Source organism: Anoplophora glabripennis, unplaced genomic scaffold, assembly GCF_000390285.2.
Source record: "Anoplophora glabripennis isolate ALB-LARVAE unplaced genomic scaffold, Agla_2.0 scaffold47, whole genome shotgun sequence".
NCBI lineage: Eukaryota > Metazoa > Arthropoda > Insecta > Coleoptera > Cerambycidae > Anoplophora > Anoplophora glabripennis.
Genome location: NW_019416342.1, coordinates 950576 through 975913, shown reverse-complemented (window position 1 = coordinate 975913; position 25338 = coordinate 950576). Strand labels below are relative to the sequence as shown.

At 34.6% G+C, this 25338-nt stretch overlaps 3 protein-coding genes across 4 annotated transcripts in view; 1 reads left to right on the top strand and 2 right to left on the bottom strand.

Moving 5' to 3' along the window:
• Window positions 1-3280: 3280 nt before the first annotated feature.
• LOC108906434 (mitochondrial ornithine transporter 1) lies at window positions 3281-4748 on the bottom strand. Of its 2 annotated transcripts, none has more exons than XM_018709673.1 (3): window positions 4493-4748; window positions 3907-4440; window positions 3281-3665 (listed from the first exon to the last, which is right to left on the bottom strand). In XM_018709673.1, exons 1-3 carry the CDS (start codon window positions 4545-4547, stop codon window positions 3343-3345), a joined length of 912 nt encoding a protein of 303 aa, XP_018565189.1. In that variant the 5' UTR covers window positions 4548-4748; the 3' UTR covers window positions 3281-3342. The 2 variants fall into 2 exon arrangements, with proteins under 2 accessions (XP_018565189.1, XP_018565188.1); XM_018709672.1 differs by having other exon boundaries at window positions 4497-4747.
• Window positions 4749-6604: 1856 nt separating this feature from the next.
• Window positions 6605-17779, top strand: LOC108906456 (golgin subfamily B member 1). Its single transcript, XM_018709706.1, has 14 exons — window positions 6605-6702; window positions 6771-7132; window positions 7250-8250; window positions 8334-8435; window positions 8490-8749; window positions 8815-9291; window positions 9587-11506; window positions 11585-14300; window positions 14387-15315; window positions 15652-16512; window positions 16602-16830; window positions 16967-17117; window positions 17176-17342; window positions 17405-17779. The coding sequence occupies exons 2-14, from the start codon at window positions 6789-6791 to the stop codon at window positions 17482-17484; spliced, it is 9237 nt and encodes a 3078-aa protein (XP_018565222.1). The 5' UTR covers window positions 6605-6702; window positions 6771-6788; the 3' UTR covers window positions 17485-17779.
• A 2937-nt stretch (window positions 17780-20716) lies between these two features.
• LOC108906479 (zinc transporter 1) overlaps window positions 20717-25338 on the bottom strand; it is a 36545-nt gene continuing 31923 nt past the window's right edge. Inside the window, exons 4-7 of the mRNA XM_018709751.1 lie at window positions 24369-24607; window positions 24033-24292; window positions 23744-23975; window positions 20717-21232 (exon numbers count right to left, since the gene is read on the bottom strand). Of these exons, the coding sequence (XP_018565267.1) occupies window positions 21044-21232; window positions 23744-23975; window positions 24033-24292; window positions 24369-24607 (920 nt within the window). The 3' untranslated portion in view covers window positions 20717-21043. The remainder of the gene's footprint in view (window positions 21233-23743; window positions 23976-24032; window positions 24293-24368; window positions 24608-25338) is intronic.

The window sequence follows — 25338 nt, the reverse complement described above, 5'->3', positions numbered from 1 at the left end:
TTATTTTGAAAATGCAGTCATTCACACGAGCTTTTGTTCTGATAATTTTGCTTTTTAAAAATATCGTGATACATTTTTAGTAGTTACCTAACTTTCAATTACTTATTTTTAAATATATCGGAATTCCAGAACAACTCTACTCCCGATTCAGTTAGAGAAAACATATTTAAGTTCCTTTTATCAAGTATTTCAGGTTTAATTTAAAAAAAAATAAATCTGCTTTACATTCGGATACAGAATTCATCTTATACACGTAATTAATCAAATGGCAAAAATTAATTGACCAAAATAACTCCCACCAAATTAAATTTCATAAAGTTCATTTTTGGGTTGTTATGAAAAAAATTAATCTCGATTAATTAATTAAGTTTAAATATATTTATTATTCTATTCTTAGCTCTCGTATTTTTTACTCTAATTTAAAGATATTTCAAACAAATTCAATTTTTTTTTTCTAAAAAACTTATCAAATGAAGTCAAACATTGTTCTTTGATGTCAGATATCCTAAAGATATCTAACCCCACAGATAATACTTCTAACTGCTGATATTGTGGGAAATAACTACTTTATGACCTACACTAGCATTGAATTACAGGCACAATACCTAGTAAAACAGCTAGTAATAAATAATTATCCAAAAATAAACACTAAATATGCTGTCTAAATGTAATTAATAAAAAAACAGCAGGTATATCAGATATGCGTTTTTGTTTCACAGAGATCTAAAGTGAAATTAATAAAACAGGGAGAAATTTAGCAATTACGTCAACGCTCAAAAAAGTAGATATATGTTGTTTAAAATTCTTAGACAAAAAATTCCATTGTCGCGCCAGAGGTCAAAATCATTAACAATTGTTACTAACGTAAGCTTAAACTTTTCAAAAGACAGTTGAAACTATATCCCACTTCTGAAATTATTAATGATAGAAAAACATCCATTAGTTTCATCGCCGAGCTGGGTGGCGGCGAATATAATGCAGAAACAATGTAGCCATGTCATTCAATTGAAGGCTCATTAATAACTTTCTATTACAATGGAAATTTAATAAGGGTGTAGACGTAACATGAGGTTATTTAAATTATATGGGCTAAATTTTGGTCAATCCTTAAGAAGTTAATTGATGATTGGTTGATATTTAGGTTCATAGTCTATCTTCTTTAATACCTATTTATTTTTGACAAATTTTGGTCGTCTTTGTTAAACTCCCAAATCTATAGGTTTTATAATAAAGGAATAGGTGAGTTCTTATATTAACCCTTCTACAGAACTACAAAACATTGTTTAAAGTATCTGAAGAGATTTTCCCATCAGTTGTTTTTTTGTACTACTGGTGTTAGTATTAAAATCTGAGTCATTTAGAATGATAAATCATATTTTTTCAGTAGGATTTAAAAATTGGGAATACGTTCAAGACGTATAAGTTATATCTCGCAGATTGAGTACAATAAATTCTCTAAGTTCTTCATAAATTAATCAATTTATTCATAAAGATATTGGTTTTATAAAAGTTTTAAACGGTCAAATGCAGGAAAACTTCTAAGTGGATTGAATACCAGATTTCTAGGTCTCAAGACGCATGCTCGCAACAAATTTTTTAACAATGTTCTGATTTGCAAAAAATTGTATAGGTATAAGAATATATATGTCACAAGTAATAAGGTGCTATAGAATGCAACCATTTAGGTCAAATTAGAATTTGATCAATGAATTCATAAAAACTGATTTTGGCTTTTCAGGTTTTTTGCCACTGTCATGTGAAACCCTCAGTATAGCCTTGAAATTGATTTCCCTTTAAATAAGGGATTGGAACTATTAAAAAGCAACGATTACTCTTGAATTCGGGTCGTGTATTCACACTGGTTAGAAACTTCCGCACTGGTTAATGAACTGCCAGACAACAGAGTCGACGTTCGATCACCTGTAGGGATGGCTCCGCGAATTCTAGAGAATTGCTGTTCGATATGGATTCTAACGTATGGCCTCTTCAAATTCGGGTAATTTTTAGCTGTTGGCTTCCACGACATGAAATCTGGTTGTTATTCTAGTTTATGTAAGATAAAGTATTTCAGCTTGAATTTCACGCAGTTCCAGGCGTTTTTGCGGAAAAATTTGTTTCTGGGTTGAAATTTTGAGCATCCTGTGAAGGTAATTGACGGTCGCTTTGTCAGGAGCATCGAGCTCTCCAAAACGCCTCTTTTGCGACTAATTATAATATTGTGATCATCTAACTTTAACAATTTTAACGGTTTAAACGACGAATACAGCATTATTTATTAGTATTGTTTCCAAATAAAAACCAATAAAAATTCCGTACGAGAGAAAAATAAAACGGGGAAAAAAATTAATCTTTCTGTTTATTTGTAGTAAGCTGGTACTTCTGAGTTTTGACCTGAACTCGTGAAGAATTTTTTCAGGAAGAATTAGTGAAGTTATTTGAGAACAGATTTGGTGCTACTTCATGAATTAATTCATCACAAAATTCACGAAATGTAAAAATTTTACTAGTGGGGGATAAGTAATAAGATGGTGTTCACTGGATGTGCATTTCTTGTGATTATTATTATTAATATGCCTATAAACGGCTACTCTTCCCTGATAAATTTTAAATATCATTGGTATTTTTTTTAAATAAATGAAAATTTAATATGCTTCCCTTCCTGCTGTATGTAGAGAAAACATTTAAGGGCAGTACAACATACACGGTTATTTCCGTATAAAGAAGTAATAAATACAGTTTGATTTGTACGATTCCTCGATTTCGTTGAGAGATGTAGGTAAGTAATAAGTTCTTAATGTATTTGCCACATACCTACTTGAATCGTCGTTGTATCTTTATTCAGAACAAATTGTTATAATTTTATAAATAATAAATCTAAAACCTAGTACAGTCGTGACTGCACGAACTAGAATCAAGTTCCTGATTAGAAGGCACGCGGTTTTGCAGCAACAATTCATTCATATATTAACACGCAACACACAGCTGTATTGCGGGTTGCGTTGCAAAACTTGTCTATTTGCCGTCATAAGGGTTGCATAACCTTGCCCCTGATCCTAAGCATAAGATTCTGTGACCATGTCTCTGTTAAATAATTTCTTAACTAGATAAACTCAATACATTGGCCGCTTTTTAATGCCTTTTATTTCCTCTAAAAATTGCTAATTTAATTTACTGCAAAAATATTACTTCTTTAATATTTTTTCCCTGGTAAAGTAGGGTTTTACCGTTGAGTGAATTCCTCACTCGACGGTTTTACTTTAAATAGTTTCCCAAATTTTCATTGAATACCCTATAATTTATTATAATAAATGCAACAACAATTATAAAAACTATAACAAATTGTCATTTGTCCTTAAAAACATAGTGCATCCATCTTTTGGAATATTCATAAGTAACAAATAGTGTAGCTGTAGCTGGAATTGTTCTTAATAAAGTAGGAGCCAACCCATTATATAAAGCTCCAATCCCCTCGTGTCTAGTTATATTTAAAATAGTTATAAACATATTTTCTTCTAGGCTGTTAACTTGTATACGAGACTTTGCCACATCCGCGGGATATGTAGCAGTCCAAAATACGGCACCTCCTACTGCTCCCGCTAACATGGTTTTGAAGAGCCCCAAGTCTTCCTTTTTTTGGCCCGGTCTGGTCAACAGTTCCCTTGTTCCTGAAATAGTATAAAATAATTACAGAACTTTTAACGTCTAAAATAATTTGTCACAGAAAACAATAAAAACAGAAATTAATATAATTCTTTTTTTCTTTTGCAGATTTGCAGAATGTTTTTAAATTATAATCTAAAGTATGAATGTATAGTAATATAACAACACCAATTTATAATTATTATGTAACAATCCTACGTACTCCACTACAAAAAATATTATTACATGAAATTAATTAATGCAAACCTTCGTATCCTCCAAAGAAACAAAAATATCCCGGCATTTCTCTCACTAGGGTAGGAACTAGGCCTCTAAATAACCCTACAAAACCTTCATTCCTAAAAATTTGGGCCGTTAACTTAAAAGGACCGACTGTTTCGAACTTCTTCCCCAACGCTTCATGCTGCTTTTTTGTCTCATGCATGGCTTGAAGTTTACATTTTATCAACTCTGTGGGGCAAATTGCCAGAGATGAAAAAAATGATGCTAAAAATCCTGCCGTTGCATTACTCAAAATACTTAAATTTTCGGTACTGTCCACACGAGTAACCCTTTGCATTATTTTTTGACAAAATCCATAACACAGAAATAATACTGAATTTTCTGCTACATTTGTCGCAAGAGCTGGTACTGTGCCAGCATATAAACCCCTATAAACACCGTCATTTTTTAATGTCTTCATGAAACAATTTACCATATTTGTATATAAATGCGGAAATGTTTGCATTTTTACTTTTACAGTGTCAAGTGGTTGACCTACATAAACTAATGCTACTCCTCCTAAAAAAATATATAAAAATAGTGTCTTATTATTTATTTAAGAGAAATTTACCAACCCAAAGATCCAGCTGTGAAATCAATAATTCCATCTTTAAGATGTTGATCATTTTGTGCTTCTTTGCCTGACATTATACCAAGTTATACTATAGTTTAGTACTTCTAATTTACACTTTTTGAATATTGAAACTTATTGATAAGAATAAAGAAGATAAAATATACATCTTTTAGAGTAAGGTTAGAGTTCACGAATATTTGTAAATAAGTCTAAGATAAAAGTGTTAAATAGTGATTATGAATTTAAATTACAATCGATTTTATCCACCAAGCGTCAATGTCTAATCGGTCGAAATTAGAAATAGCCACAATTAGTTAGGGTTTTTTATTTATAAAAATAAACCACAAATTATAAAAAAAAACTAATGCATTTCATTTAAATTTAAATTACTTTCTGTTTAAAATTTTAAATTCCAATTCCACCAACTGTTAAATGTGCAAATACAACAGCCACTGACCCATTCTGAGGGCCTTTCGATTTGGAAAAAATAGTAGCTATTAGTAGCTAATAGCAACTTAGAGCTACTCTGAACTGATATTAGTTAATAGCTGTTTTCTTTTCCTCTCAGCTTTGAATCATCATCACTGAATCAGACAAACACGAATTATCCAATTTCGAAGAAAACAGGATTTTGTTTACTATTGACATTTGATTTGATTTTAAATATCGTTTAATTATATGTATTCTTCTGAGCACAATTAAAATAAAAATAGTAACTGCCTTCTTCGAGAAAACAGACACTACCAGAATTTTAAGGTTATATTAAATATGTAATCGTGATCAAAAGTTCGAATCACATAAAAAGTTTGATTTGTAGGGGACAGGGGATTACCGATCCTGATTTTATAATCCGACATGATCCGGAGACAAGAAAACAACTACGAACATGAATTTGGGATCATAACGCGTTTAGATCCGAAAAAGGCACCTGAAAGAAAGTAGCTAATCTGTCAATTTTTAGGCAAGTAATAGTAATTAGAGATGTGTTGCTCTTTTATTGTCTGCTACTTTGGCACCGTTCCGCAGTTGTCACTGGAGCTGACTGTTCCGCTGCGACAAAAGAAGCAGTGATTTTTCGGAGCGTTTACTGCAAAGTGCAGTTTACTAGAGCCAGAGACATAGCTCAGACGTGCCGGCCACAGCAGAGCAGATTCTCGCTCAGCCGGCACAGTAGCAGAATTAGTCACAGTGTCACACACTAAACATATAATACAGTCGCGTTTGATTTAAAGACATTGTATTTCAGCGACTAGAGCAAGGCGTGTATTGCTGGTTGCTGCTCTACAAATATTTTAAAAGTTTTTGTTTACAAAATCACTTAAAACTTAGACTAAGCAAAAAACATGCGACTGTTCTTCATTTGTTTTTGTTGCACTCGCGGAAAAATTTTGAATATCTGGCACTGTACTCACTGTAGGATGTCGTTGTTCTATGTGTCTTTTTAAATTGGTGATTGAAGATTTATAACAAATATTTTGCTTGCATATATTACAACAAGCTTTACTTTCATGCGTTGGTAAAAATAAATTCCACAGGAAAGATTTTCTTCGTTTATCCATGTCCAATTTTATTTGTAATAAAAATTTATCAGTAGTAACTTAGGACAAAATAACAGATAACGCTATATCAAATTCAAATAAATAATGCAAAAGCGAAATAACAAATTGAGCTAAATCTACGAAAGTTGGCACATGCTTGAAAAACAGCGCATGACGAAAGTATCCCTATTCCCTAACGCTAGCCGCTATTAAGCACGACAAGTGTCGATTTATGAACTTTGACGCGAAAATAAGGGAACATATCACGGTAGGAATGTATGCGCGCGCTACCAAGAGCTGTTCCGAAAAATCGCAGCTATTTGTCACTGCTCTGTTGCCGGAGCAGTAGCAGGTGTCACTGCTCCGCAAAAAGAGCAGTTTAGCCCATCTCTAATAGTAATTTGACACACTGCGTAATCTAGATGTTTAATTTCTGCCTGGTTCTGCCCATGGAGACTACTACCTCTTCTCAGGATATGTTTTGTGTTCTTAGGCTTCCACAATGTTTTCTATGCTCAGTGCTGTTCTTTCTTTCTTTTAAACCACTTCAATAACCATAGAGTAAAATTTCTTAACCAAAATGGTGTACGTGGAATATGCTGTCATACTTACAATAATAAAATAAACATAATTATACATAAACGTAATCAAATTCCTTTTCAAAATTAGGTAAGTAATAACATTTACAAAATTCAATCCCCATTAATGCTTTAATTTCATTGCTTTTATTCTTAAAGGTAACATACTTAATTACAATGTGGAAAGATCCTGAACCAGATCCTGGGGGTGACACCCAAGAAGGGGCATCTTCTGGGAAGCCTTTACAAGAACTATCGGATTTAAAAGATCAAAACCAGCAGCAACAACTCCTAATAGCTCAACTAAAGGAAATGTTACGAAAAGAGCAAAGCAATGTAACACAAGAAAAAGTCGAGGAATATATTAACACATTGAGTAAAGCAAAAGCAAAGAAGAACAGGACTAGGAAAGATGAATCTGGAACTTTAGAAAAAACTGTTAGTAGTAGTAGTAGCAGCAGCATAGACGTTACTAAAAAGCAGAAGTTAAATTTACTTAAGCAGCAGTTAGAAGAAAATAAGTAAGTAATACAAGAATATTTCTGAAATTATTGTTAAAAAGAAAATTTTTGCAAAAATATTTAACTATTTTTTCCCATGTTTTTGCTTTCTCCTGCTATTAACATTTAATTTTATAGAGTTAGGTTAGCTGAAAGAGGAAAAAGTCAGAAAGGCATAGAAGAAATGGTTATTCAACTAAAAGCACAACTGAATGATTCACAGCAGTTAATTCCGGCAAGTCTTTCTATAGTAGAATCCAAAGAATACAGCAAAAACAGTTCACAAGAAGAATTGTATAATATATTACTGACCAAGGAAAGAAAAATAACTGATTTGTTAAATAAAGTTCAGAAACAAGAAGTCACTATTCTGGATTTAGAAGAAAATTTGAAAGAAAAAGATTCCGTAATCGACGCCCGAACTAAAGCAATAACACTAATGACTGACAGTTTAAGTAAAAAGGGGAAAAGCACATTGGATGCCTTAGATGACACAAAAGAGCAAATGAGGAAAATGCAAGAGAATTTCGTAACTTTAGAGAGTGAAATGAAAGCCAGACAAGTGAAATTATTGAACGATTTAAAAGCTAAAAACTTTGAAATCGCAGAACTTCATGAAATTAATCAAAGACTGTCAGAAGAGAAGATGGAGTATACTAGAAGTATTGAAGAATTTAAAAATAAAGAAACCGATAGTGAAAATAAAACCGAAGATTACAAAACTACTATTAGTGATTTGCAGAAACAGTTAAATCAAACTGTTGCTGAAAACGAATCGCGTCTATCTAAAATAACAGAATTAGAGAAAAGCCTTCAAGATAGCATGGATGACCTTAACAGACTTAAAAATATTGGGCAGTCCGTCAGTACGGAGCAAAGTAACAATGAAGAAATCGCTAAATTGCGAAAACAGTTGGAGGAAAACAATAAGAATATGATTAAAGCTAAAGCACAGAGTAAGAGTAAAATTAAAGAATTGAATAAAAAACTGGACCAGATTAAGAAAGCCAACGATGCCAATGCATTAATTGTACAATTGCAGAATGAAAACACTAAACTAAGTGAAAAAATTGCAGAACTTGAAGAGGAGAAGGGTAATATGCAGTTGAAGATGGTGGAATCCTCCGAATCCATAAAAGGTGAGTCAGTTTTAATTTAATCCAAAATACAGTGTTTTATTAATATTATTTAACGTGCTTTAACAAATGTTTTTTAATTTTAGATTCTTCGTATCTAGAAGAACAAAGGGAATTAGAAATGAAAGCAATAAAATATTCAGAAGAATTAGAGGAGAAGAATAAAATTATATCATTATTGGAGACAGGTAAGTTGTACAACTTAACGCGAATACCGGCATCTGTTAATATTTCCTTTGTAGAGATAATTTCTCTAAAAGAAGAAGTAACATCCTTAAATGAGAAAATATCTGGCTTGTCGCATTTAGAAAACATACAAGTGTCCTCAGAAATTAAGTCTATTCAGTTAGAAGAACAGCTCGAAAAACTAGAAGGTGAAAACTTGAAACTAAAGGAAGAAATAGAAGGATTACTAAGGGCAAAAGAAGAAATGGCGGAACATGTGGAAGAATTAAAGAAAGAAAAACAGGAAATTAGTTCAAAGTTAGACAACTATATTCAGGTAAAAGAATAAAAAACAGGTTTTATTGGCCAGTTTATGCACAATTTTATTCAATTTGCTTGCAGGAAAACATGGAGCTGATCGACAAACTGGAGAAGCTTAGTGCAGAAAAGGTGTCTTCCGCTGAAAGCATCGAAATCGTCGAGGGACTAACTCAACAAGAGAAATTGGAACTAGCAGCCTATCAGAAAACTCTGGATGTACACGTTGAGGGCGAACCGATAAAATGCCCCGAGGACGATCACATCGAACCGCCAACTGAACTTAACGAGAGTGTCCTTCAACTGAGTGAAGATTCCACTGAACTTCTACAGAAAATCGACATGTTCAACATGGAGAGGAAGGAGGTCATGACGAAGATGGAGGCCCTTAGGGACGAGAACAGTCAGCTTAACATGAAGATAAAAGAGATAGAGAATAATAGAGATATTTTGGCGGAAACGTACGAGCAAGTGCAAACGGAAAAGGAAGTGCTGCAAAGCGAAAACGATGAATTGGCGAAGAAAGTTCAAGAACTGGAGCGGCGGAGGAATCAAGCAGAGGTAGTTACAGATTATTATTTTTTTATTTTTTTAAAGTAATGCACTCGTAAACGATGTATATTAAATTTTAATGAATACTCTTATACTTTTTTTTTGGTTGTTTGTACAATATTTCAGTAAGCTTGCCTCTATTATTTTATTCATTATTGGTACTCGTTTTAACATTTGTCTAATTGTTTTATTTCTTATTTTGTCTCGCTTTGTCTTCACTGTTGTGTTTCTTTTGTACTGTCCTGTACTGCACTATATTCAGCTTTACTACTAACGTCTTCAGAAATATTTAATTTTGTTACAGGAAGGATTAAAGGAAGTTCATGGTTCAGAATCTACTTCCCAAACAAAGTTGCAGGAATTGCAGACTGAATATGAAAAGTTATTAGCAGAAAACGAGATGCTGAAAGGCACCATGAAGGAGTATGACAGACACGTCCATGAGAAACACAACTTAGAGTCCGAACTTAAACAAGCGAAAGAGAAAATAGAGGAAATCGAAACGAAGATTCACGATCATTTAGCGGAAATCAGCAACTATGAAAGTGTAATCGAAGAAAATAAAAACGAATTCATTAACTCTGCTAATCTTATAAACGATCTTCAAACAAAACTTAATGCAAGGGAAAAAGACATAACGGACTTGAATGTAATAATAACTGACCTTAATGAAGTCGTCAATAATCTGCAAATAGAGAACAGTAAATTGGGGAACTTCGAACTCATGGAAAGTCAACTCACTGAACTTAAAACGGCGCTGAATGAGCAAATTGAACAAGCGCAGGAGTACGAGGAGGAAATCTCTCGGAACAACGATATCAATACTGATCTTAACACAAAACTGATCGAAATGAACAAAAAAATAATCGAAGCCGAGCACGATATGGAAATGAAAGACATTGAATACAAAAAATTGGCACAGGATCTTCAAACGAAAGATGAACTTATTCAGAATCTTCAGCGTCAACTCGAGGAAAAAGACAAGAAAATCAGTGCTGTAATTCAGGACATGAAAGAAAAATATTTAGCATTACAGAAACAATTAGATGGTAATAGTGGTTCTCTCGAAGCAAAGGTTCTAGAACTAACAAATAAAAATAAAGAACAGATGGATAAAATGAAGAAAATAGCCGCCAATTTGAAGAAGAAATCTCAAGCGTATCAGGCATTGGAAGAAAAATACAATGCAGAAAAAGAAAAATGGGAAACAGAGTTAAACGAAAAGAAGTCTGACATTTCAAGTTCCGAGGATAAGATCGCAGTGATCCTCCATCAGTTAAGGGAATTGGAGGAGGAAGTCAACCTTAAAAACGCAAAACTTTTAGACTCCGATATCAAAATAAGAGAACTCACTGAAATTGTGGAAAATCTCGAACAGAACAGAATAGAATTACAAACGTCAGTCGCCGAACTAAAACACAGAGAGCAGAAGCTGACGGAAGTAAGCCTTAAGCAAGAATTATCCACCAGCTTGCACGAAGATTTCGATAACATCCCCACTAACCAAGATTCAGTCAAAGAAGAAAAAATCAAGGAACTGGAACTCATAATCGAGACCAACGAGGGCGACATCGCACATTATAGAGACAGAGTTCACAAGTTACAAGAGAACGTCGCCTATTTAGAGCAAGAGAAAGAGGCGCTCGTCCAAAAAACCATGGAGCTAAACGATCAATTGAATATAACCTCGAAGAGCATCGAGGAGAAGTCCTTCGTAGAAGAAGAACTTGGTCAGAAACTCCTTCAAGTGACAGCGAATGATGAAGCGCTAGTGAAAAAGCTAGAAGAAGTGACGGAAGAAAACAAGGAGCTAGGCCAGAAAAACAAAGAGCTGGAGGAGATAACCCTCAAACTCAAAATAAAATTGAAGAAGGCGCACGAAAGGGTGACCCAGTTAAAAGCTTTGCAAACCAACATGGAAGAGCTGGAAACCTCCAATAGTGAACTGAAGAAACAGCTCGTTATCTTAGAGGCTAACCAGAAGCAAATCCAAGATGAAAATTTGGAATTACAGAAACAGAACCAAAACGACTATGAAAATATCGAGGCCGATTACCAGATACAGTTGGAGGAACTAGTTAAGTGCAGAAATGAGTTAACGGTTGAATGTGAAAAATTACGGGAATCGCTGAAGGAAATGGGACAGAGGGAGGATGAACTACTATCGGAAATTGCGGAATATAAGCAGAAAATGGAAGCGAAAGATGCAAGTGACAAAGAAAAGGTAAGTGCTAAATAAAATAATTTAGGAAGACATTTTATGTAATAATGAGTAAAAATAACTCTTTCTTAACTGTTGTAGCTGGAGGGACTCACCGATGAACTAAGAGTTGCGAATTACAATTGGAAAGATTCCACGAAAGAAATAGAAGCCTTGAACCAACAAATTGAATTCCTTGAAAAAGAACTGATAGACAAGATAGCCAGAGAAATGGTTGAAAGTATTTTAACCGAAGCGGAAGACAGAATCAGAAGTATGAGGACAATTGGAAGTCAAACTGATGGAACAGAGAATATAGTTGATATCGAAGAATCTCCTGTAAAAGAATCTATCATGGAAATTACAAGTTTACCACCAGCTGAAAATAAAATTGAATCTGTTCCTGCACAACAGGAGGTAATTCCCACATTCCACTGGCCGGGCAGCCAGCAATCCCAACAGACCAGCCAACCGGGTGATTGGTTTGTCGATCAAAGTGTTCAGCCAAGCAGTTCTAATGATTGGTTCCCCATTCCCGACCAAATAGAAGGTATACCACAACAAAATCCGTTCCTTCCTCAACCAGAACCTCAGCAACCAATTGTGGACAACTCAAAAGAAGAGCTCCTGAATAAAATCAAGGCATTGGAATTTTTACTGTATAACATAGACAAAGAAAAGGAGGAAGCTTTCCAAGAATGCACAGGAATGGTTAACGAACTGACTCGTTTGGTATACGAAAAAGTAAACCCAAATAAAGAAGACATTCCAGCATCTACGAGACCCAAGAGAGCTTCGAATCGACCCATGTCAGAAATAGAATCTCAAGTCATGTCCGAAGCCGACGTCATTGACGCGGCCTCACATTTAAAGGATTTACAAAGCATTGAATTTGAAAAGACAAGTCTCTCGTTGGGAGAACAAAGCCACCCTGTCATTGAAGAGGTTATGCAACCGAAACGAGCTTATTTGACCTACCAGCCCATGGAGAAGGCCTCTGGGCACGTGAAACCGGAAGTATTTGGTGAGAATGACGACGGTTGGGGATGGGGACCGGAGGAGGCAAAATTAGAGGAAGAGCACCAGTTTAAGACGGAAAGCGCTCCTCAAATACAGAATTTAAGGAGTGAAGTCGCACGGTTGAACGAAGCCCTGCAAGTCCTGCAAGTCGAACGGGAAAACCACCTCGAGGAAATTAAGCAGTTACAAATAAGATCCGGCAAACTTATTAAAAAGTGCAAGGAGTTGAAACAAAAGAACGACCAGCTCATGGAAAAACAACAGAATAAGAAAACCGAGGGAGCAGATTTCTTCGACTTGGACGCAGCGATCCAAGACGAACTAAAGACGCAAATAGCCCAATTGGAAAAGAAAGTTAAAGAGGTTACAAACGAGTTGGAGAAGGAAAAACAGGAGAAGGTCAACGTACTGAAGCGTGTCGACGTTTTGACTTCGGCAAATGAGAGGATGACGGAAATGAAGGAGATTCAAGACACAGAAGTGCTTCGTTGGAAACGAAAACATCAGGAAGTTGAAGAGAAACTTCAGCAGTATGAATGGGGTAGCGATGGATTCAACGAGCGTTCAAAATCGAAAAGCGTTCCCGAAGCGGAAGCCTCTTCCAGCAGAGACGACAAAAAAATTGAAGAGCTGCAGCAGACTATTAAAGAGTTAGCGTTAGATAATGAAGAACTACAGGCTTTATTGGAGGAACAAAGGCAAATAAGGATTACTCTAGAAAAAACAAAACCACCAGAACATGACAGCGCAGAGGAAGAACGTAAAAAGATATCAGTCCTGGAAGGGACAATTAAAAATTTGGAGCAGGAGCTTACACATAAATCCGAAGAAATTCAAACGGTTTTAAACGAAAGAAACATCATATATGCGCAAAGCGAAGCACTACAAAAAACAGTAAAAGAAAAAGAAGACAATGTTAAAAAGTTACAAGAAAACTTAAAGTATGTTACGGAACGAAGTAACGAATTTGAAAAGTTATTAGGAGATAACGAAAAATTAGTGAAAGATCTTCAAGAAAATGAAAAGAGTGACAAGTTGAACGAAAAAATAAAGGAACTAGAAGATGAGCTGCTTCAGTTAAATCAATTCAAGTCTCAACAAGATCGTCTTCTGCAAGAAAAGGAAACTGCTTTCAACGATCTTATATCGTCATTTGAACAAGTAAATACATTAAAGGAAGAACTTGACATTCAAGTCAAACAGCTGACGAACGATTTGAAGCGACAGAGAGAAAGATATGACGAATTACAAGTCGAAAACGAGAGGAATATATCAGAATTAGAGAATGAATTAACACAACAAAAAGAAACATTTGAAAAACTGAAGACGCAGTTTGATGGAATAATTAGTGATTTACGCAATGAATTGGAACAGCAAAAACAATTGAATGAACGCTTGCAGGCTGACGCGACAGTGAAATTTAATCAATTGTCCCAAGAACTAGTTGAGCAGAAACAGAAATACAACCAGTTGCATGCCGAATACAATGGAAAAGTCGCAGAATTAACTAAAGTATCTCAAGAGTTGCAGAACAAGGAGCAGGAGTCTTCTTCGAAAGATACTTTTGAGTGGGCCCAAGAAAAATACCAGTTGGAGTCTTTATTAACAGAGAAAGAGACTGCGTTTGTTGAGTTGAAGAACCAGAAAGAAAATCTTGAAAAACAAATCGAAGAGTTGACACATAATTTAGAACAAAAGCAAAAGGACTACGAGCAGCTTGTAAATGAAACAGAAGAGAAAATATCTAAAACTGTAAAGGAACTGGAAGAGAGTTGGATTATCCAGGTAGATCAGAGAGGTAAGTGTTATTTATTTATCCAACGGGAACAAATTCATAAATAGTACAAAGTACTAAAAATGTACCTTTACACATTAAAATTTCAGGAACTGATGTTGCCGAAAGTTGGAAGCTACATCTAGATTCCGTGGAAGCTGAGTTTGGCTCGATCCAGCAGAAATTAAAATATGAAATCAATGAACTCGAAGAAAAATGCAACGCTCTGGTCAATGAAAACAACGAATTGCGTAAAAATGTCGATGCCGAGATAAGAAACGAAGTTGACCGTATTTCTGCCCTCCAGCAGCAAATAACCGATTGTCAGCGTTACATAACCGATCTTAATAACACGCTCATCGAGAAACAGAATGAAAATGAAAATCTCATGGGCAAATTAACAGCAATAGAAAACGAGAAAGAGCAACTTTCAAGCAATCTGAAAGAGAAAGAAAATAAGCTCTCAAGTTTGAGCATTATCGTCGACACAACTCAGAAGCAGTTCGATGAAAAACGGGAAGTCGTTGAAGAGGTCGTGAAAATTTTAGAAAAGAATACGGCCTTCCCGATATCGTTTGAAAAACAGGATATACTAAATGAGTTCCGAAGACAATTAGAATTGTTAAATGTTCAGCAACAAGAGATCATCAAATTACATCAGTCCATTCAAGATTTGCAAGATCAACTCCATTCCGTTCAAGACAAAGAAGGCGAAATCTCTAGATTGAATCAGTTGGTCCAAGATTTACAGAAAGACCTTGAATCACTTCAAGAAAAAGACGAGAAAATATCCAGATTGAATAGACTTGTTGAGGATTCACAAAAACAGCTGTTGTTGATGCATGGGAAAGACGAAGAACTCTTTAATATGAACAAATTGGTTGAGGACTTACAAAAACAACTCGCCACGGTTAGCGAAAAGGAGAGTGAAATAACTAGGTTGAATAATTTCATAAGGGATCTACAAGGAGAGTTGTTGTTCCTTCAGGATAAGGATACGGAAATCGTTAGACTGAACGGGGTTATAGAAAATTACAAGGTAAGAAATGAAAATTATAATTTTTTTATTTGGTCCTTTAGTGTGCTTCGTTAAAAAAGATAAAATACACAGTACTTTTTAATGTCATTAATTATTCGGAAGTTTTATAAAAATGTAATATAAAACTAGACGGTTAATTTGAACTATTTGAGTCGTAATGTATTTGTTGTAGTTTATTTCACTTTTCCGTTAAATCTGATAAATCATAATTGAACCACTAAAATTAGACATTTAAATTTGTTTCACTGGAATTAAAAAAATGGTCCTTAAATGGCATGTCTATCAAGGACCACCCTGTATAAACAAATCAGAGTTTCAGTTGTATACATTTTCAAGGTTCAGCAGGACTTGAGCCAAGAAGAACTGAATGAGTACCGTCAAGAACAGGTCACCGCAAACATGACTATAGAAGATTATAAACAGAAATTGGACCAGTTCAACAGTACGTGTATGGCTTTACAGAATTCCCTGGAAGAGAAAAATCAACTCATCGCCACATTAAACCAACAGTTACAACTCACCGAGAGCCTTAAGAATGACAACAACGAAGATGTCGAGAAATTACAGGAAGAAATATCCCAAGTTAAAAAAGACTGTTCCATGCTCCAACAGTCTTTAGCCGAGTACCAGGAGCAACTGTTCGGCGTAAGGAATGAGCTGACCAACAAAACTAATCAATTAGAAAGTGTGAACCAACAGTTGGCATATTCACAACAGAATTACGAGATTCAGGAAAGTGAATTAAATAAATTACGAGATCTTCTGCAATTTAAGGAACAAGAATATGCCGGCTCCGTGGAAAACTTAAGGAAAACACATTTCAGAGACTTGGAAAATCATTACGAAGAACTACTCGCTGCTAAAGATCTAGACATCGAAACAGTTAGAAGTCAGTTCAATGAATATATACAAAATACCAATCAGTTGACTGAAAGAGTAACTTCCGAAGAAAATTTACGTCAACAGTCGCAGGATAAGGTTAAACAATTAGAAGAGAAAATCGGCGAGCAGTCCACTTTGCTGGATGAAGAGGATAAGCAGTTGACTGAAATGAGGAGCATCATTGAGCAACAAGTTATTAAAATAGAAGAGCTGAAAAAGGAGCTGTTCGCCAAAAGTAGTGATTACGACAGTCTCATCGCAGAAATGGATATTGGTAGGAAAGCCATTACGCAGCAACCTACGCCTTCGGCTGCAGTAAGTATTGTTTTGTTGCACTAATAATTTTCCCTTTAAAAGCTTTTTTGTTTACATCTGAAGTATTTTTTCTTGCTCTTGCTAAACAGGTAGAAAAGTCTATAAGTTCTGATAGGTCTCAACTATCAGAAGAAGATTTATCGGAACCGGTTAGCCGGGCCGAATTAGATTTGGCGCTTTATATGCTTCATCAAAGAGACGTTCGCTGTGAGGAATTAACAGTTGAGCTAACTCAACTTTTAGAGGAACGTGACACGCTGCAGTTGCGTCTGTCCAATGCCCTACGAGAGAAGGAAGAAATTCGAAGGAAACTTGCAGGTATTTACATTTTCTAACACATTTAACACATCTATTGCTATCCTTCCAGACCACATTTTTATAGACGAAAAGTTTCCTTTATTTAATTTAATACACATATTTTCATAGAGGCTTTTTCTCAATTTTTTTTTATTAGGGCCCGAGGAAGTACCAGTGCCATCAACCTCTGCCTCGAGCCCCACGACACCTCGCAGCAAATCCTCGGCCATTTTCCTTGCCGCTTCGGGAACAGAATTAGCCACGGAACCAGTAGAGGGTTCCAGCGATATCCAAAATCTCGAGAGCAAGTATGTTTATTTCTCACATACCGAAGGGTGATATCCACTGTTTGCTTTCTATTTTCAGATTGTCCGAGTTGAAGAAGGTCGGTTATAAGAAGGATAAAACGTTCGTAGACGAACAGCACTTCAGAAGATTGCAGCAGATGTCTATTATGCAGCAACACATAAACGAAGCTTCGAAATTGCCTCCCGAAGCAGCGGCCAAATTGGTGGATGCCAGTTACACTCTGTGTAAGTACCAATTTTTACCAAAACGGGAAAATAATTTTATCCCTTGCACTGTTCTGTTTCAGCTCGTGACGTCCAAAGTCCTTCCAAAGTTCTGCTGAACTGGTTGTGGGGACGAAGCACTCCGAAAGTAAATGACACGTAACGGTTACCTGTGAACTTATTTATTTAATATGTGCCTACTAGAAGTAAAAAAAAAATTGTGCTGGTCAGCGAAGCTATTTAATAGCAGACTATATTTTTGACATCATGAATTTGGTCTATTTAAGATTATGTAATAAATAGCATAAATGAACGGTTAAGTTTAGTGTGATATCAAAAAATACTTGTGTTTTATAAAGCCTATATAAGTTCTAATTTGTACATGTTGTTTTATCATTTAAAGCATTTATTTCCCTGTTGTAATTTTAACAAAATCAATAAATTTTTTAATTAGTCTACGTTGACTTTACTTGTGTCTTAAAAGTTTTATTAACGTTTGAAACAAGGACTGTAATAATATCTCTACCTGTTATTTTAATCACAAGGATTAACGTTGAAGTTGACAACTTGGGCGGGAGAAGCGGCATAAGCGGTAAGTTGCACATGGACTGAGAAACAACTCAAATCGGTAAGTCTTAACCATAAATAAAAGAGAACTATTGTAGGTGGAATATCAGGGAGTGGAAGAATGCTAGATATTTGTGGGTTTAGTTTTAAACCTGTCTGGTGGGTAATATTACAGCGTGTTCAATTTATTTGGTCCGCACTAATTTTAGAAATAAGTAATCCAAAATTAAAACTAAAAACATTATGTATTCTTGCTGTCCTATTGACCCTGGACAAAGACTAATCACGTTAAAAACAGCTGCCACAATGTGCTCTCTTTGTTTCCACATTTTACGTGGGATTGTTTCATCAGGCACTGATGTTTCAAAATATCATCGTCTGCTACTAAAAAACACCAAGAGACTTTTCATTCATTTAACGTAACAGTACGTGGATGTAACATTATTTCTACAAGAAACCGCCGGTGGCGTTTTTTTTTTCTTGAGAAAACGGAGTGGCACTTGGAATAGCACGCCACGGGTTAATGCCACAAGGTTAGTATTACATGCAATAAAAGATCTAATTAAGTGAATATGCTGTAGTAAATTTTATTCAAATCGTTCAGCGCAATATGAAGATATGAATATGAACACCCTCTATCTCGAATACCACGTCCCCCAGGAAAAAAGTTTATAGAGCAAACTCTACTTATTTTTTGGCAACTAATCTATTCCTGGAGTTTCTGTATTAAAGTGAAATCACCCTATATACAGTGTTTGGTGAGTCGATGCATTCCTTGCAGGAGATTATAGTACAAGCGATTTGTGATAATTTCCTTAATATATCATATTCCGAAAACGCTTAGTTTTCCATCTACAAGGTGTTAAAGTTTTAATAAAAAAATGCAAATTTATAGATATTGCGGAAACCGCTCTGAATATTTTAATGTAATTTTACAGGCTCCGACTGTTAACAATAATACATGTTTTACAATATTGTTTTTAGTTTCACCAGTGGCGTGCGCACAGGCACGTCTGGATAATTTTAAAGAAAAAAATGATCTGCCACTGATTTTTCTTAAAATAAAAATTATTTTTCAATCCTTTGTTTAATTTGGAAGAGAAGATATATTTCGACTGTTTTTCTTATGATGCACCGTTTTCGAGTAAAAAAATTAAAATCGATTTATTGCATGGCATAATCCGATTTCAATAATTTGAAAAATAGTAGAAATTATGCACTCAGCTTTTTTGTTTATTACAAAAAATTATTACTTCTTACAGTTAACAATATGTCTAAAAAAAATTTTATCAGTTTTTAGATTCACTATTCACTATCTAAACAGAAATTAGCAAGTTGGCTATGCACTCGTATACAATTAAAAAACTTGTAACAGCCGTCATGTTGATTGTTACTTACCTGTCACGGCCAATGGAAACATCATTTTAAGAAAAGGGGAATGTTTATTCGTAAATAAAATGAAAATCGCTGAGTTTAGGTATAGGTATAACAAAGTTACACTTAATTTTAGTTCAGAATGCGAATACGTTAAAAAAATTAGGGGTTTCCATTTAAAAATTTCAATTTTCCACATTTTCTGAACTTCATATTCAATAATTTTTTTTGACCACCCTATATAGAAACTGGAAAATTTTCATGTCAAATTCGAAAAATTAGATCTTCCTCTACAAAACGTCCAATTTGTACAAAAAAAGAAACCTATGTTTCCGGGAAAAATAAATTTTGCTGACAGTGCATCTGTCAATTTTTGCTTAAAAATCAAAATATCTCGAAACCGGTCAATCCTAAGTATGGAGTGTGCTATATGGTTTCAACTTAAAAATATACGCTCTTTAAAAAAATGTAATAATATACAGGGGGTTTCATTTAAAATAAGAAAGTTAGTATCGATTTCCGGTATAACCGGAAATACGATGACCTCGAAAATATTCTAGCTTGGTAGGCCCCACGGTCCGTATCACACCATCACAATATCAAAAAAATCCTTCGAGCGGTTTCCCAGATATCCATCTATGGAGTTCGTAGTGGGACACCCTGTACTGGACCTTCATATTGTGGATAAAACTTTTAAATTAAATAAAAAGCATGCATGAGGACTCGAATTAGATTTATTTAAAAAAAAAAATACATTTCAACACTCTGGTGGTTCATATTTTCAATTAAAAATTTAATGTGCAAACAACTTTATAAGGTTCATAAAACAAATACATAAATATCTACAGGGTCAGAAAGGCCCCATGGTTCATCGGCCGTTACGTGAGAGCGATAAAGAAAGTCATAGAAATCCGTGCGATAGAGAAAGATGGCTATAATGAAGGCGTCTAATAGTCACCGCCCATTTCACACTTCCACAAATAAGATCCACTTCTTATTTGTGGAAGGGCGAAATGGGCGGTGACTATTAGACTATTAGCCATCTTTCTCTATCGCACGGATTTCTATCACTTACTTTATTGCTCTCTCATAACGGCCGATGAACCATGGGGACTTTCCGACCCTGTATATGTCAATAATAAACAATATAAACGTACAAATTCACTAAAATCATTGTCGTAAGTAAAAGGAAATATATTAAGTACAAAAAACTCAAATACTAAATAATAAAAATGATTTTAAATGTGATGCTGATACAAATGAATCGCTCCAGAATATTAGACAATATTTCCAGATACTCGCTCGACTAAACTGAAATTAAAATTAAAAAATGTAGTTTTTATAGATAGAACTTGACGAAAATTAAAATGTTTGGCAGTATTTGAATTTTCATACATAATATCTTAAAATAGTCATTATGTACAATAGAATTATACTTTACGCTGATTGCGATTTAAAATTATTTTAGAAAAAACATTCAACAGTTCTCATAATTTATCTGCATATAACATTCAACAAGAATTTACCTTAGCAAATATTACGAATGAGATCTTTAATAAAATCCTCACTACGATATTTTTAACTGCAGACTAGAATAATGAATTATACAGATACACTATAAATAAAAGGTACAGCAAAATAAATAGGGCATTATTTACACCGAAGTGATAGTTGACTGCAATTCAGAGGTTCCGAAAAGAATATTAGAAATGCAATCGCAGCATCCCCTATATTCAACAGCCAAAAACTTTTTTTCCATTTGATAACAAGAAAATTGGATGTCAACCCCTGAGTGAGTTATGAGAACCACGGAGGCTGTTACAATCACAGTCATTTTGTAGAGAACAACTTCCATTTTTGAGGAGGACGCCCCTCTCCATCTCGTTCATCTCTTCCTGGTTTGACGGCATGCCCGCTAATGAGGTCCTCTGTCGACAGATGTACGGAGTTGTATTCGGAGATTCGCGACCCTGCCAATTTTAAATCAAATTACAATTCGAAAAGCACAAACTTGGGTGCAAGCATATACGGTCATACTTCCGCACTTTTGTTGTTTACGAATGAATTATCGGTGGAATCATCAAAGTAAGAAATTAAGAGCTGGTTTATTTGTCGCAAGGTTTTTAGTTTATTATTAGAGGTATGACTGTATTTTACTTAGTTATTTATAGCTGCGTATCAGTTGTTTGCTAAGTAATTTCAATCATATTTTTGTTTAAGTAAGTGTTTCACCACAGCTCTAAAAAGTTTTTCTTTATTAAATAAAATTAAAATGACAATTTTTAAAGCGAGAACATAGATAACCAAACGTTTACCGTGTCTGAGAAACAGGGTGTTTTGTCAGCTTTGAAAGATTTCAAATCTTTAACATTGATTTTCAGTAATATCCGCCCGTGTATTATATTTTAACAAACATAAAAGCTTTAATCATAATATTTGATGCCACTTGCTCAGTTAGGTTTAGTGTGGTATTCTAGGTAATCAATTAATTGGACCATTTTTCATCGATGGAAATCTAACTCAAGACAAATATCACACTCTTGCATACTTTTTGAATACCTTACCGCTTGCAGAAGTGTATAGAATTTATTTTCAACAAGATGGTGCTCCCCCACATAATGCCAGAAGAAACACTAATTTGTTAAATGCTAAGTTTGATGAAAGGTGGATTGGCATGACTGGTCCTGTTCGATGGCCCGCCCGTTCTCCTGACCTCACCCCCGCAGATTTTTGGATTTGGGGATATCTTAAAGATCAAGTATTTTTGATACATCCGGAAAATTTAGATATTTTAAGAGAGAGGATTATAAACGTTTGCCGTAAAATACTTCCAAACTTAATATGAAATGCTACGTATGAGGTAGCCAGAAGATGTTAATTATGTGTTCAACAAGATGGAAGACAGTTCGAACAATTTTTATAAGGTTTTTTAGTGTTACATTTTTATTTTGTTGTTGATCTGGTATCTATTTGTTTTGCTTTGTTGTTGTTACTTTAGACATAGCATTTCTCTAATAAATTTTGTAAAAAAATATGTTTTCCATAAAATATTTAACAAATATCAAGTTGACTGCAGAAAAAATATTCTATCAAACAGGCCAAAAAGAAAATAATGACATTTAAGAAAAAACAATTGAAAATCGCCTAACGTTCTGATGATAGTATTTGTCAAGCCATTAACAACAGTCTTTTGTTTTTTTAAATAAAACAACAGAGTTACAGCTTGGGGCGTTTTTTATAAGACAGCCTGTATATTGGTCTCATAGTTCTCTCAGAAATGTGGCAAAATACTTAATTATACGAAAGTATATTGATAACGCTACCGACTATAATAATTTCGATATATTTGTTATACAGTCTACATTGCGTTTAACAAAACATTTAAAAAGGTCTGGTGAAGACTGGTATCAAGTAAATTATTAAAGTAACACAAAAAAATTATATACGTGGCCTTTTGAGGAATGGAATTTTTTTATCTAATTACCATTGTATCTACAAATTTAATGAATTTCAGGAATGTTAGCTTATTTCCATATTTAATTAATTTATTTCAGTATATATTGTTAAAAGAGTTTAAAATTATAAGTTATGATAGTACTGGAAACTTAGCAACACAAAAAATTAACAATTCAAAATATACGGGGTATAACAGCAGAATCGTGACAAATTTTTTATGGCAGATTCATCCTGTCAAAACTTGCAAAAGAGCATGGGGAATAATTTGCTAAAATGATTCCCAAGGGTTTTACGATGTGTCAAAATTTGGTCGACAATTGGAGAAAGCCCATTTCTCATGTGACGTAGCCAGGCATGGCAATTTTAATAAAATCATTTTTAAAATTTAGGTAATTTTCGTACATCTTATATACAAAAAAGCTAACTTGAGAAAGTTGTTTACTCAGAAACTAGGAAAGTGCACATACCGGGAGCCCCAAAGCAAAATGGAGTGACTGTCTCTAAACACTACCGTTTCAATTCCAAACTTTCCAAACATAAAGATTTTTATTATCGTTATAGGAAAAAATGTTTCTTGTGTATTCCTGCTTGTTTTGGGGACGAATTTTAACGAATCTTTTAGGGCTAGCTGCCCTAAAAGATTCGTTAACGTTGCTATTACACCCTGTATATTAAAGGAAAAAACATGGTTATGACTCGAAACTGAATTAGTGAAGAAAAGATCTCACAAATGAATGTTTTTATTAATTTGGAAGAATTTATATTAAAAACCGTAAATGAAGTGAAAACTATACTTTTAAAAATTAACAATCAACCAGCCATCACAGCGACAAGCAGAAAAACTCAACACATTACTTAAATTACCATTCAGAAATCTATAAACGTCACTGCATCTGCCTGTTCAAATTAAGGAAGCTCGTATATAAGCACCAAACATTTATTATACACCAACGTGCACCTTCTCCAACTAGGAATAAACTTCAAAAGTTAAAGCAACCATATTGCAGCTAGAAGGAGAAACGAACCTGCTTAGATGGCCCGCAACACGTGTTCTTCAAACAGTTGTCGCTGTCACTACTCGTCTTCGGGCAATCTAAAAAGCAATCCTCCGTCGTCTGGTCCACGTCCTGTGATGTCGTCGGTATGTCGACGTAGTCTATGAATTCCGGTTGGATGGTCGTCGAATGAATCCCTTCGTTGTGGAAGAACTCCTTTACTTTTTCAGCGATTTTCATGTATTCTGAGAGGTTTCTACATCTGTTCGAAAGAAATTTAAGTCGAATAAACAAAAATCAAAATTATTTTATCACTCACTTAATATGAGCAGAAGCGATGATCCTATCGCCGGCCAACTGCCAGACGTGAAACTCATGAACTGCTAACACTCCATCTACTTTGGCTAATAGCTTGTTCTGAATAGCGTCTACTTGTATATGAGTCGGTACGGTCTGCAGAAGAATAAGGGCAGAATCCCTGAGCAACGGCCACACCGAGTGTAAGATCAGCAAGACCAGAATTATACTTAGAGCTGGGTCGATATAGAACTTGTATTCCCAGTCGGTCAACCAAAACACCTAAAGAAAACAAATTTTTAGTTAACCTCTATTAGTTTTAAACTCACATGTTTAAAGAAGTTGCATCGTCACTTACCAATGCAGAAATAACTACTATTACGGATCCCAATGCGTCAGACAGAACATGGAGGAACACTCCTCTCATATTCATCTGTCCAGATGAATGGGAATGAGTCAACGACTTCTGTTCTGCCTGAGGAGGTGGGCTAGGGTAAGTCTCATCGTTTTCATTGTCGTCGGTAACGGCCAACTGGGTAAGTCGGTTGCGACTGTGCGAAAGGCGGCCATGAGAATGCCCGTGGGAGCTACCATGCTCTAAGAAGAATATTTTTTGTAGAAAATTATGATTCGTTTGATTTTTTTATCTAAAGGTTAATACTATATTCTAATTTATCGTCCCTGGAAAACTCCCTCCATTAAATTTGAATAAAATATCTTTGAAAGTGCTGCTATCCATTCTGACGACTTATGTAGTTAATGAAAGTAACCGACAGTGTATCACCAAAATAGTAAAGTATTATTCCTTCCTTCTCAATTGCTTGTTTTCTTGTTTTGTTTAACAGAATTATTTTTTATAAGTTTAGGAAATTTTCCCAAATTCATTGGGACATATTAATTTGTAAGCTCAAACTAAAACTGTGAAGTGTCTGTGAAAACAATAAACCTTTAACCTTCAATTAAAGTACGGGACAGAGAACGGGTAAATGTTAATAAGTAAACGTGAAAAGCAAAATTGTTTATAAGGGGAAAAACCGCAAATCTAAAAATAATCTGAAACCTATTTCCTATGGCAAATGCATACATACATATTCATAAGATGTATTATGGATACCTGTAAATTGGTTAGTTTTCAATGCAAAAGGCCTTGTAGCATTTTTAAACATTTATTTGAATATATTTGTAATGTTTTTAAATTCCAATGAAGTAATTTCAATTATCACACTTTCATTACGCAATTTCGCTTTTTTTTAATATAAATTTTAATTGCTTAACCTGAATAATGAGAAAGCAAATTTATTCCCACGATGCATAAATACGATAGATTT

What these genes read in the sequence shown, in the direction of transcription:
- LOC108906434 (XM_018709672.1), bottom strand. Translation starts at nt 4,569, where the DNA reads ATGTCAGGCAAAGAAGCACAAAATGATCAACATCTTAAAGATGGAATT. An exon ending in TTTCACAGCTGGATCTTTGG is followed by an intron (nt 4,441 to 4,496) that starts GTTGGTAAATTT and finishes ATATTTTTTTAG; the next exon opens with GAGGAGTAGCATTAGTTTAT. An exon ending in TTTCTTTGGAGGATACGAAG is followed by an intron (nt 3,666 to 3,906) that starts GTTTGCATTAAT and finishes ATACTATTTCAG; the next exon opens with GAACAAGGGAACTGTTGACC.
- LOC108906456 (XM_018709706.1), top strand. Translation starts at nt 6,789, where the DNA reads ATGTGGAAAGATCCTGAACCAGATCCTGGGGGTGACACCCAAGAAGGG. An exon ending in CAGCAGTTAGAAGAAAATAA is followed by an intron (nt 7,133 to 7,249) that starts GTAAGTAATACA and finishes TTAATTTTATAG; the next exon opens with AGTTAGGTTAGCTGAAAGAG. An exon ending in ATGCAAGTGACAAAGAAAAG is followed by an intron (nt 11,507 to 11,584) that starts GTAAGTGCTAAA and finishes TAACTGTTGTAG; the next exon opens with CTGGAGGGACTCACCGATGA.